Genomic DNA, 13,462 nt, shown 5'->3' on the forward strand with positions numbered 1-13,462 from the left:
AACTATTTATTTGACAAGAAATCATATTCATCCATTTTTCCTATTGCCTGTGCTAATCTGAGTTTCAAATTAGTTGCTAAATGAAAACCTACTAGAATTAAAAAAAAAAAACCCAAAAACTGATGGTTTCTCCCCCACCAAAGGTGATTGACTTCAAACAAGAAAAAGTGTTTAAAACCCGATAAAATCTGTTTCATGTGTGTGCCTGTTGATGCATCTGGTAGTGATCATTTGTATAATGAAGTAAGACATTTTAGGGCAGTGATTTGTGTTTCCACATCCATTTTTGACAGGAAGAGTATTTCTGCTAAATCATTAACAAATGTATTATGCTTAATTGAGGGTCATATATTCATTGGCCTAGATTGGACAGATTAGCACAGCTGACATCAGAAATTCCTTGGAGAATTGAGCAATTGAGTAATTTTCACAGAAGGCAACTTGGTGTAGTAGACTTTGGATTCAGGTATTGAGTTCCAGTCTCATTGCTGATACCTAATACATATGTAACTATAGAACTAACTGAGAACTGTTAAGTTATGGAGGGATTTTGATCTGCCTAAGGTGAAGGAAAATCACAGGTTCTTAATAGACTAGCATTACTGGCATATGTATATGTGTGCACATATATATGTGTGTGTGTAGTGTGTGTATAATATGCATATATGATATACATATATCTATATGTATGTATGGAAAAGCTCTAAGTATATTTCTCTATAACTCTACTTTTTACATTTAGTAAACATTTCTATTTTGTTCTTGCGTGAATAAACTAAAATAGCAATAAATACTATTTTGTTGGCAGTGGCTAAGGAGAATGAATCAACCTTAATGATCTTAACCCTTCTACCTTCCTTTTTTTAAATCTTTTTAAAAATTATTTATTTTTAGTTTTTAGTTTATTTATTTTTTAGTTTTCAACATTCACTTCCATAAGATTTTGAGTTTTAAATTTTCTCCTCCTCCTTCTTCTCCTCCCTGCCCAAGATGGCATGCAATCTGACATAGTCTCTACTTATACATTCATATTAAGCATATTTCACATTAGTCATGATGTATAGAAGAATGAATATAGTAGAGTATAGAATTAATATAGTATAGTATAATATAGTATAGTATAGAATTAATATAATATAGAAGAACTAATGGGAGGAACGACAAGAAAGAAGAAATAAAACAACAACAAAAGAAAAAGAGAGCAAATAGTATGCTTCCATCTGCATTCAGACTCCATAGTTCTTTATCTGGATGTGGATAGCATTTTCCATCATGGGTCTTTTGGAGATGTCTAAGATCCTTGCATTGCTGAGAAGAGCTAAGTCTATCAAAGTCAATCATCCCATGATGTGGCTGTTACTACATACAGTGTTCTCCTGGTTCTGCTCATTTCACTCAGCATCAGTTCATGTAAGTTTTTCCAGGTTTTTCTGAAGTCCACCTTCTCTCCCTTTCCCTTCTGTCCATTCCACATTTGGGGAGAGAATAGAGAAAAACAAAACCTTTGTAATAATTATGCATAGTTGGGCAAAACAAATTCTTTTGTTAGCCATGTCCAAAAATATTTATCTTATTCTGCGTAGTTAGTCCATCACCTCTTGGGTAGGAGTACCATTCTTTATCATCAGTTCTCAGTAATCATGTATTTTTCAGAAATAACTTTTCCTGATTATAGATCCAAACTCTATTCCTTCACACTGGGTCACTCATTCCTAACTCCTTGGATGACTAGTACCAATGACTTCCTTGACTTCTCTCTCTTTCTGTTACGTGTCCCTTGGGTAATGTCCAAGAGAAATATCTCTCCTGTTTCTGCTTCACTCTCTTCTGTTGGCTTAGGTCCCAGAAGCTCTTGTTCTTGCTGTACCATCATAGGCCCTCTCACTCCTCGAGGATAGTTTCTGTTTAGCAGGTGCTCTCTATTTTTAAGCCTTTGGTTAATTAATAACCCTTCTTACTACTTACTACCCATTTGACTCTTCTTAGTTCTCCTCACTTTCCATTGTTGAGTCTTTATCCATGTCATACCCACTACCTAGGTGACCCTCAAGGCTCTGTCTTGGGTCATTTTTTTCCCTCTCTACTCTCACTTGGTGACCTCATTAATTCCCTTGGGTTCAGTTATTATCTGAGTGAAAAGGATTAACATATCTATATATCCAGCTATAGTCTCCATCTTGAGCTCAGTCCCACATCACCAGTTTGGATATCTCAAATTGGATGTCCCATAGGCATTTCAGTCTCAGTATGTCCATTATTTTTCACTCCACACTTTCACTTCTTCCTTATTTTCCCCTTGCTGTCGAGGGTACTACCATACTAGTCACCCAGGCCCACATCCTCAATGTCATCTTTGACTCCTCCCTCTCATAACACTCCAAATCCTGTTTTAAACTCTGGGCTTGATAAACTGCCAAAGTTTTGGCAGCAAAGCATGCCACACCAATCTGATTTATCTTGTACCAGTTCCTCAGTCTTCATCATCCAGTCTCACCAATTTGGTATGTAGTTACTTAAGGATTATTCATCCTTAGGCCCATTTCATATTGGTCTGCCAGTTTCCTGGTCTTTCTACAATACCTTTTGGATCTCCAGCCTCTTTCCTAACAAATGTTTCTACCACTTTAGACTTTACAGCTAACATTCCTTTCTTCTCTCTGTTTTAACCAAAACAGAATTCTTTCCTAAGGTTGTAATAAATAAGATGGTGTGGCATAGTAGAAAGAGCACTGAATTTTGATTCTTTAGATTCTGACTCTGCCATTCCATCCACCTGTGTAAACTTAAACACAATTAACTTATGTTACAAATCTCTTACATCTGTTGCCACCCCGTTTCCATTGCCACCACCCTAGTATATAGCTCCTCATTTATACCTTCCTGGACTAGTGCAATATCCACCTAAACTTTCTTCCTACTTCCACTGTAATGTATGTATGTGACTTAAGTTTAAACTGCATTAGACTTTTGGAACAACCTTTATAGATGCATAAATGTATCAATACAAAAATGATCTGGGGAAGTACTACTAGTAGGGAGCATCAGAGGCTTTCTTATTGACTTTAGTTTCACATATTATTATAACATGAATTTGAATTTATTTGGTTGCTCTAAGATTCATTAAGAGCATTTTTTTAAAAATAATTGATAGGTTGCTAATTATTTGTTAAAGAAGGGGAAAAATAAGATGACATGTAGCTTGCTGCACTTTGTGGGTTTAATTCACATAGCCTTTGACTTGAAACACCAGCAGTGTGCTCAACAATCTTCAGTGGTTCCTGACTAAAGTTCATCTTCCTTTGTTTGGCATGGAAGGCCCTCCACAATATGACGTCACTCTACATTTCCAGCCTCATCTTTCACATATTATACTTCAGTCAAACTGGACTGCCTACCCCCTGAGCATGCTTGGAACCTTCCTACCTCAGTACCTTTATTCAGGTTGCTCTTTGTGTCTGACGTATGCTTCTTCCCATTCTTCCCCTGTGGAATTTCCTGCCTGCCCTTCAGATTTATCCTGGATGTCATGTTCTTTGTGAAGGTTTCCTGATTTCTTTTTCTGGTACCCAACTCCAATTAGACCTCATGAAATACATGGATATAGCTCTTTAATGTGATTTTGTATACATCCTCTCACTGGATTCTTGTGACAGCCCTATGATGCAAGAGCTCCTGGTGTTATTATCCCAATTTTCATGCGAGAAAACTGAAGTCTTCTGAGGTTAAATGACTTGCCCACAGTTACTTCTTAGGTATCAGAGATGGGATTCAACTTCCATTTCTCTCACTTCCAATTCCAGCACTCAATGCTCAACAGTAATATAACATGGTGATTTTGTTTTATTTATGAAGCTTTATGTTTCATGAGGCCGGGAGTCGGTTTCCTAGCAGTAAACAGTGGTCTAAAGATAGTAAGAGTTCAATATGTTCTTATTGATTGTTCGTTTTATACTCGTGGGAAGTAGATCAGTGGAAGCCAGAAGTTCTATATCTATTTAGGAAAAAAAAATAATAGGATGAAAACTAAATGAGGCGGTTTGGCAAGTTTGTATTTTGTCTCTGAAACTTTTCTTACTTCCTTCAGGACATTCCAGAATTCCAAAGGTTCCATGTATACCCATATATTATGTACATGGTAGATATGTTTGTGTATTTACATATAGACTTATGCATGTGAACACACACATATATATGTAAGCATGCATGTATGTGTCAAAAAGTATTTATTAAGCACTTACTACATGCCAGGTACTATGCTAAGCACTTGAGATGCAAAAGGTGGGGGAAAGTAATCCTTGTCCTTAAGGACATGATAGTCTAATGCGGGGAGACCACATAAATAGGCACATCCAAGATGCATGTGGAGATCTATTTAGTAAGAGTTCCAAACTGAATCTCATGTATTTATTAGTTAAGTTAAAGTTCAGAAGATTGGGATAAAAGTTTGTCAAATAAAAGCACAACATGAAAGCTAGGTTTTATTTATACACACATATTAAGAAATAATGTTAAAGGATAAAGTTGAAGATTAAATTTTCAAGGACTGATGGTGTACAAGTTCACTTGATGAGAATGTGGTTAACCTTAAACAAAATTCAAATGTGTGTATGTGTGTATTTAATCTCCTTATCCTTTTCAAATGTAATTTTTTTTTAAAAGTGAAGAACACAGGCCCTCATTTTATCTTATAACTCTCAGGATGTTAGGGTTATGTGGTATCACGTAGAAATGGATCCCTACCAGCTGCATATTGATTGTGTATTGATTTAACCACAAATCAACATTATCTATGTTTTTTATTGTCTTTTTATTTACTTTTAAATATTTCCCAATTACATTTTAATCTGGTTCTGGCCTCAGGCAATGCTGGCCTGAGTTTGACACATTTATGCTTATTAAAGATCATGACTAATCTTATAACTTTTTTGCATCCTTTAGCTTATTGATGGTATATTCACTAAATATATAGTAATAATAACAATTTTTCCCCAGTGATTTCAAAATCAGATGTAAGTACTTCTCATGACCGGAGAAACAGTATATATGTGTACCAGCAAGATGTAGATATCACAAGTGAATATGTACCTCCCTATGAGGGAATGAAAAAAGGCAAGACACAATTGTAAAGGGTTTGGGGGTTTTTGTGACTAATTTTTTTTAATCATAATTAAACTTGGTTGAAGACTGAGCATTTAAGTATAAAACATTAATGTGAAGTTCTCTAATTCAACTCTTAAAGAAACTGTAATGCCACAAGTTAGACATGTCAATTATTTCATTGAAATTATTCTGCTAAATAAAATAAAAATTAAATGCTCAGTTGGGTTTTCTTTCTTCAAATAAAAATGGAAAATCATGAATGTCACAGCATGTGAAAATAAGACCAGATCCTTTCTGCTACCTTTTTCTTAATTTGCATCTTTCCTAATTATTTTGTCCATTCTCTTGCTGCTTTTTTGATTGGAAAAGGCAATTTGTGGTATCTTTGGGTGAAATAAATCATTTCTTCATCAAGTAAATAAGCCCTTTTAGTAGGTATCTAACTAAGAGGGTGCTACTGGTGATTTGATTACTGTAACAAAGCAGTGAATGGATCCGTGATTGATTTTTCTCTGTATCTAGTCACCTCAGATGAAAGCAATAGAACATGGGGCAAAAGCACCACTTGTCGCCAAGAAGAATTTGAAGATGTGAAGAGAAACTTCAAAAAGAAAGGCTGTACATGGGGACCAAGTTCAGTTCAAACAAAAGAACGTACTGACTGCAAAGAAAGGTATAGCAATTTACTGCTGATTTTTACATCTTGTAGTGTGACTAATATCATTGCCTTTAGTACTTATTGTATCTGATCACTCAATTAGCTGGCCTTTCCTTTAAGAAGATTTAACTTCTCATTATGAGGCTTTACTTCACTTTTATTTTTGCTTGCTCATCTTGTATTTTGTCTCTGAAACTTTTCTTACTTCCTTCAGGACATTCCAGAATTCCAAAGGTTCCATGTATACCCATATACATGTGCACATGGTAGATATGTTTGTGTACTTACATATAGACTTATGCATGTGAACACACACATCTGAATATATGCATTATTACACTGATCATTCTTTATTAACTCTTTTAAAAAATTGATAGTCTAATAAGATTTTATTCTTTTACTCTTCAAAATTAAAACTTAACATTGTCCTTTAATCACTTTCCCCATGATCTAACTGGATTTTACTCTGCTACTAAGCTATAATTTGTGTGATTCTCTCATGTCAGAAAAACATATTTCTTTTTCAGAATAAGACCCCTTTCGGATGGCAGTAATCCTTGGTCAACTATCTTAATGAAAAATCAGAAAACTCTGCCTTTAGCTTCATTATTTGTGGACCAACAAGGTAAATGTGCTTGTGATAGTTACAGACTCAGAACTTGGGATTTGTTTGTGTTAGACTTAAAATCTGAACTTTTTAATGCTTTTTTATGTTTGTGTTGAGGAGAATCTATTTGGAGGAGAGGGTTAATAGGTAGTATTATCTAATCTCTTCCGTCTTTAGAGATTAAATAAAGCTGTCAAGCTTTCCTGTTGTTTTTCACCATTGTTAGATAGTCTTCTTGGGAATAAATTCTCTTCATGCTATGTATTATAATCCATTGTTTTACTAGGTTAAGATTCAGTACCTCAATTAGAGTATCTGTGACTTTACATTATTTTATTGTGGATGCATTTATTTTATTGAGCTTGTAGTTTCGAATTTTCCAAGGCAACTCAGAACCAACTTATTTTAAAAGGTATTAGAGGGGAATTAGAGTAAAAGATATTGAGGTATTACATTGGGAAATGTGGGTGATGTAAAAACAAAATATTGTGAAATTTTATTTTATAAAAAAAAGGTACTACTACCTTTGAACCTATACCTCTGATTTAGGTGTCTCTCCAGAGCAGAAACTTTTCCCTGATGGACTGGACAACAAAAGACCAAAGCAAATGAAATTGATGAATCAGGCCTATGTTGATCTACCTCTTTGGAAAGATGATCAGGGAGATAACACTGTAGAACCTGAAAGCTTTGAAGAGGGAACCTCTGCAAGTTCTGCAGCCAGCACTCCCCAAATGACTCCCACAAATAGTCTTAGCAGAACACCCCCCAAAAAGAAAACTGAATCTGCATTATATGGATGTGCTGCATTATTGGCTTCTGTAGCTTTGGGATTAGATATTAGGGAACTAAATAAGGCACAGCCTCCTGATGAATTGTTGCCCAAAGAGGATAAGAAGAAACGTGAGGGAATATTTCAGCGTGCTTCTAAATTACGAAGAAGTTCCAGCCCTCCTACCAGATTGCAGTCTAAAAGAGAAGATGTTAACCTTTCATCATTAAGCCCATCATCAAACACTGTGAACCTCCTGTCTATGCCTTCCATGTCCACAAAATGTTTGCTCCACCCAGATAGTGAAGACACATTTGTGGGTACTTGTGATACAGACATTCCCATTATAGGAGTTTCCCCTGTAATTCAGGGAAGTAACTGTGAGCCTGCTGCAATTTCAGGACTTGTGACTGATCACAGCTTGTCGAAGAATGTGCCTTCTTCTCCTTTCACAAAGCAAGTGTCTAGAAATGTGCCAAATAATGCTTCATCAAAAATGAGGGTGTCATGCCATAGACGCACTGTGTCTGATGGAAATGCTTTTCAGACTACAGGTGGGTTGTTTAAAATATGTAAATATATAACAATCTACATTAGATGATAAAAATAAGTTATTCTGGGACACTCTTCTGCCTTAGAGTTTCCTTCTCCTGGTCCAGTTTCTTTTCTCCCTAAAATATACTTCCACTGTTATTTATAGTGAGAGCTAGTTTACCCATCTGACAATGAGAGGCTGGGGAAGCGGTAAATGGAGCATTGGTTGTGGAGTCAGGAATTCCTGAGTTCAAGTCTTAGCTCTCACATATCCTGGTTTTGTGATCATCAGAATGCCACTAGGCAGCTCTGTAAGATTAAAGACTCACAGAATAATTGCCAGGTGCCAGTCTTAATTGGTAAAAGAAATTCCCTCACCAGGAGTTTACCATACAGTTCAACAGGATATATGGCCAAAGCTAACCCCCCCCATATCAATTTTATCAAATTAATTTTATTAATAACTAATAACTGGTCTATAATATGTAAGAAGGTAGTGTCCTTTTTTATTATTTATTGGTATAATGATCCTCTGAAAATTAGACGTGTAGTTAAGATTGGCAGCTCAGCACTATTAAGAACCGAGACTCTCCTCCCCACCATAGTCCCTGCTACCAGCAAGTATTTTGATCTCCTTGTTGACTTTTGTTCTGTTGACTCAGAACACTGAGTATTTCATTTTTAGGTTCTTTTGAAAAGTTAGTAAAACTCTTAGAGCATTAATAGAATAGTAAAAATATTTTATATATTTGAGTGGAAGAATAACCATTCATGAAAAAAGTCATTTTAACAAAGTACCCCTGTTTGCAAGTCATGTAGAACCCTCTGTCTAAACCCATAAGGAACTAGACTACTTTTCTTTTGTTTGTAAGATAATCAACATTTGTTAGCCAAATGTGAAGCAATGAAAAATAGTATTAAGCTGAGGTGTTACCAGTGTTTGAAATCTACCACTGTCTCAGAATCATAGAGAAAGAAATTTGTGTATTGTAAGGTTGTATAATCTTAGCTGCTTTTAAAAATTGATTTTAGAGTAATTTTAAACAAATATACTTTTTTAAGAATGGTTTCCAAAAGACTCTACCCAACCTTCATTCTAATCTGAATTTTTAAAATTTACTTTAAAAATTACAATTAATAATGGTGCTATATTTTGAAATACCTTTTGGTTATGTATCACTACATTTTCCAGTCACGTGTAGCAAATGAAACAGCTGTCACCAACATGTCTTCAAGCAAATATTCAGTGTCCTAGTGTTTATGATATGATAGCTTGATAGCTCTCTGGCGTTTGCCCACCGTTTTTCCATTAGATTCTCACTTCCAAATGATTACTTAATTGACGTAGCCATCATGGTCATATGACTTTTTTTAATAGAAGCTAAAATTCCTCTAATTACATCTTGTCTTTACATTCTCATAGTTACTTGCTCAACCAATGGAGTCTCTGAACTGCCACTTCTTCAAGTTTCTGGGATGCTGCACTTCCCATCTGTTCATCAGAGAAATCTGCCAAATGCTGTCAGTATCATACCCAGACCTCGCCCTTCTTCTCTGAGAAGTGGATTAAATCCCCAGCAGGTTCTTCCAGAAAGTGCAAAACCTAGTACTGCTCAGACAGGTAACCCAGGACTAAATGCTGACTGTCTACTTAGTACCAAGGAAAGAACTAAATTCCATGTACCCTCACTACTGGACCTCGATGTGGAAGGTCAGAACAGGGACTACACTGTGCCTCTATGCAGAATGAAGAGCAAAACTAGCCGGCCATCTATATATGAACTGGAGAAAGAATTTCTGTCTTAATTTTAAGTGCCTTATGCTTTTAAAAGCATTTCTGTTTTTAATGAGAACAACTTAAAATCATGTGTCTACCTTCTAATGTTTCATGCTGCTGTATTTTCAAAAGCTGTGGCCGTGTTACCAAAACAGTAGTAGATGTCTTAATTTTTGGAAAAATATAACATTGTTGTTAGCTTGCCTATATTGTCTTTTCACTGGAACCACACCTAGTAACTTGAAGTGCGCAAAAGTGTAAACCTAGAAATGCACAATAATGTAAAGCTATATGCTGGATAATAGTCTTGATCAGTCTTAACTTTTAGGATTGTTTTTCTCTTTCTCCCTCTCTCCCTGTCCCCCAGTCACAAAAAGAAGGACTTCCTAAAAATTATGATGCTTTGAACCACTTTTCCCCTTTCTTCAAAAAGGAAGAAAAAAAATGCTATAAATTTGTTAATTGTGAATGATGTGATGCAAAAAAACACTAGGATAGGGCTAGGAAGCTCTTAGATGAGGAAGCTCCCTCTAACCTGGCTCCTTTTTAGCAACTTCCAATCTTATTGCCTAGAGCACTGAGAGGTTGGGTGATTTACCTAGAGTCACACAGCCAGGATGTGTCAGAAGTGGAATTTGAACCCAGGTGTTCTCGGCTCTGAAGTTGACTACCTACAACTCCACGCTGCTTTGCTAATGTTGTATAACTTTGAAAATAGGTGACTGAAATCAATGTAGGATTCTATTAAACTAACTAACCTTTACATTAGGGTTATCAGGCAGCTTATGTAGTGACTTCACCCTATTTGAGTAAATCTCACTGAATATGCCTTACAAATACTGACTTCATTAGAATTTATGAGGAAGCTAATATAGCTCAATGATGTTTTAATGACTATCTTGTACCCACTGAAGAAAGCTTTTTCAGTTGGCTCTTCTCTTGGTTAAGAGAGAACTCTAAAATTCTCTCCTAAACTAAAAGTAACCATCTTATTTTGTACCTGAAAATGCACAACTCTTATTCTCTAGAAATATTTTTCGTAATAAGTAAACTGAATTTAAACGAAGCTTTGTTATTTCAAAGGTAATATAATTTTAGTGATGGCAAAATTACTTAGCACCTTAAACCAAATAGAATTTACTATTTAAAAAACACATTTCAAAATCAGAGATCAGCTCTTGGGAATTAAATATTTTACGAAATTATTTGACATTTTAGGTTTATCTTGAACAGTTATTAAAAGGCAAAGGCAAATAGAAATTACCCAGGAATGGGAATATAGAATATATCCCTGAGTACACTAAGAATTTCATAGACTACTGAGTTGTTAAAAATTGTAATTCTATTTGGATGATAGTGCTCTTTTTAAATTTTGTGGGTTTCTTTCTAGAAAATCTATTTTGTGAACTGTCACCTTGTTTACTATTATCAGTTTGGAAGCACACTTATTTTTTTAATTGCCATAAATTTTTAAAGTAATATTGCTTAATTTTTTCTTTAAATTTCTATTCAAGTTAAATAGGCACATTTTACTAAACTGAAATTTTAGTGCTTGAAAATTAAAATTTCAGGTTTGAAGTGCATAGTAAACAATTTTTTGAAAAAAAATAATGGTACTTAAATTATAAAGCTATATCTTTTGACTACATTTTGTAATTGTTTTTGTTACTCTGACCAGAATATAAAAGGATTAACGGTATGTATATCTTATCCTGAGGGAAACAATCTCTAGGTTGCAGTAAAATCTCAGGTACTTAATTCATTATTATTCTATTAAATCACTGTTCGCTGTAATACTTAAGTTTAAATTTTTGATAATTTGTTGAATTATGAGTGCTAAATTTTGGTCTGTATGAATACATTACACATTGTTGGCCACTAAGTTTTCAGCCATTAGTGGATGTAACCTACAGACAAAATTGCAGGAGATGCCTAAAATAATGAATTTGTGCCCCCAAAAAACCAAAAAAACACAAAAAATCCCCTAAGTTACTTACCTATAATTTTATTTCTACAGAAACAACATTTTGCATTGTACTCCTTTATTACTTCCTTTCCTAACCGTACATCTTTTAGATCCTTTAGTAGTTTCTCTAGGCCAGTTTGCATTCTGATGAACTGAGATATGAAAGTATATTATAAATAAAGACAATTATCTATCAAAAGTATGAATTCAATCTTACATGCCACTGCAGATATTGGGGTGGGGAAGTGGGGGAGATGATCAAGATTTGTTGTAAATTTGTGATTTCTTTTAATGTGTTGCTGTCTGTAGCATAATATGGTTGTATTTATTTCATGTAGATTGAATAGTTTTTCTAGGATAAAAGATAAATTAAGGTGATCACTGTTAGTAAACAATTTAAGGTGCTTATACTGCAGAAATTTAAGGTATCTACTTGATATGCTGTTTTACAAAGCCTTATGACTGAAAGATGTTTACATATGTTGTATTTTTTTAAAAAATAAACTTTTTTAAATAGCCAGTCTGCTGTTCAGTGGCTTTGGCTTTCTGCAAATTCTTAAATCAAGATCTCTGTGATACTTTATTTTGTAGCCAGTGATAAAAAGAATTTCCAAAGGATAAATATCACTGATGTTTGGTAAGCAAAATGCACATATAAATGTGATGAACGTTACAACCTTCAGACTGGCATGTAGCTGGTCCTTGATAAATGCTTGTTGACTGACCGAATAGCTTTAAGGTCAGTTGGTGACCTCAGATAGCTTTGCAACCAGAACACAAGCTCTGGCAAGTTCTGTCAAGCTAAAGTTCTTAGAGTCCAGACCCAAGCACTTCCTGGATCATATATCTGCTCTCTGAAAACCAGCTGAGCCAGATTCAGAGAGAAGAAGGTTGGCCACAGGGTGGGCATTTTTGTTTTTATTTTTTTTGCTTTTGGTCACAACTCATTTAAGCTGTATTTCACCCTGGACTATTTGAAATCTTGTTAGATTTTTCTTAAATGTATTTTAAGTAGTTTTATGTTATGATACAGAACAAAATTGTTGTATCTTTGAGCTCTCTTGTAAGGCAGTTTACAACAAAAAGCAGCTTTTCTCCCAGGGTCAAGTTGGAGCTGATAAAGTGTCTATTTAATTGAGTACATTTAATCATTGTTGAATTACCAACAAATTTCAAGCAATATCCGGTAACTGCTAATCACTTTAGAAGGTGAAGCACGAAGCAGCTAAAAAAGTGTCCGATATAGTTCTCATGTGTTTGGGGAGAGAATCAAACTACAGAGTAATTTATAAATTAAGAGATTCAGAAAGTTTTTGTTTTACTGCTGCTTGGGCATAGCTAGTTAGATTATTAGTACCAAATTGTACCTTAAATTTACCTTTTTACCTTTCTCTTTAGACCACATGCTTCATTGTTAAATATTTATGCTTATGTGAAAGGTTTTTTTGTTTTGTTTTGTTGTGATGTTTTTAATTTCAGTCACAGAAGAATGGAAAACTGCTAAACGCCATCAACTATTCCTAAGGAAAATCTTAGGCTGGATGTAAAGACCAAGCCCCCACCCCATGCCTAGTAGCTAAAGTCATAGAAACCAAGAAGAAATAAACAGCTTCTTAAGAAATGGCTTTGCAAACACCGTTCAAATAATTATCTAATACATTAGGTTGCCTCATATTCTGCTACAAATGTTTAAAATGTTAGAATGCCCTATGCTAAACATCGAGGCAAGGATGGAGTGGATAGTATTCTCCACTGGCTGAAAGGTAGTGTACATAAGATGATAGATTTAGAGCCAAAAAGAACTTTAGCAATAATCTAGCCCAACCTTCTCTTTACAGATGAAGAAACTGAGGCCCTGAGGATATGTGACTTGTCCATGTTCACACAAATAGCATCACGTGAAAGGGAGGTAGCAAACTTTCACTGTAGCCTTAACTATCAGGATTATGAGTTTATGCTTTAAGTGGTAAATCATGGAAAGTCACTGGATATTTAGGTGTAAGAGTGACATGGAGAATAGAGCATTAGGACTATTTGGGAGCCAAGAC

The 13,462-nt window shown here is 34.9% G+C and overlaps 1 protein-coding gene across 1 annotated transcript in view; it reads left to right on the plus strand.

The window, feature by feature from the left end:
* Positions 1-11,927, plus strand: part of LOC114049458 (mitogen-activated protein kinase kinase kinase 21-like) — a 108,638-nt gene extending 96,711 nt beyond the window's left edge. The window contains 5 exon segments of the mRNA XM_027870707.1: positions 4,993-5,109; positions 5,623-5,773; positions 6,286-6,383; positions 6,927-7,691; positions 9,095-11,927. Of these exon segments, the coding sequence (XP_027726508.1) occupies positions 4,993-5,109; positions 5,623-5,773; positions 6,286-6,383; positions 6,927-7,691; positions 9,095-9,477 (1,514 nt within the window). The 3' untranslated portion in view covers positions 9,478-11,927.
* The last annotated feature ends 1,535 nt before the right edge of the window (positions 11,928-13,462 follow it).

This window comes from Vombatus ursinus, unplaced genomic scaffold (assembly GCF_900497805.2).
Source record: "Vombatus ursinus unplaced genomic scaffold, bare-nosed wombat genome assembly UNPS02014798.1, whole genome shotgun sequence".
Classification (NCBI taxonomy): Eukaryota; Metazoa; Chordata; class Mammalia; order Diprotodontia; family Vombatidae; genus Vombatus; species Vombatus ursinus.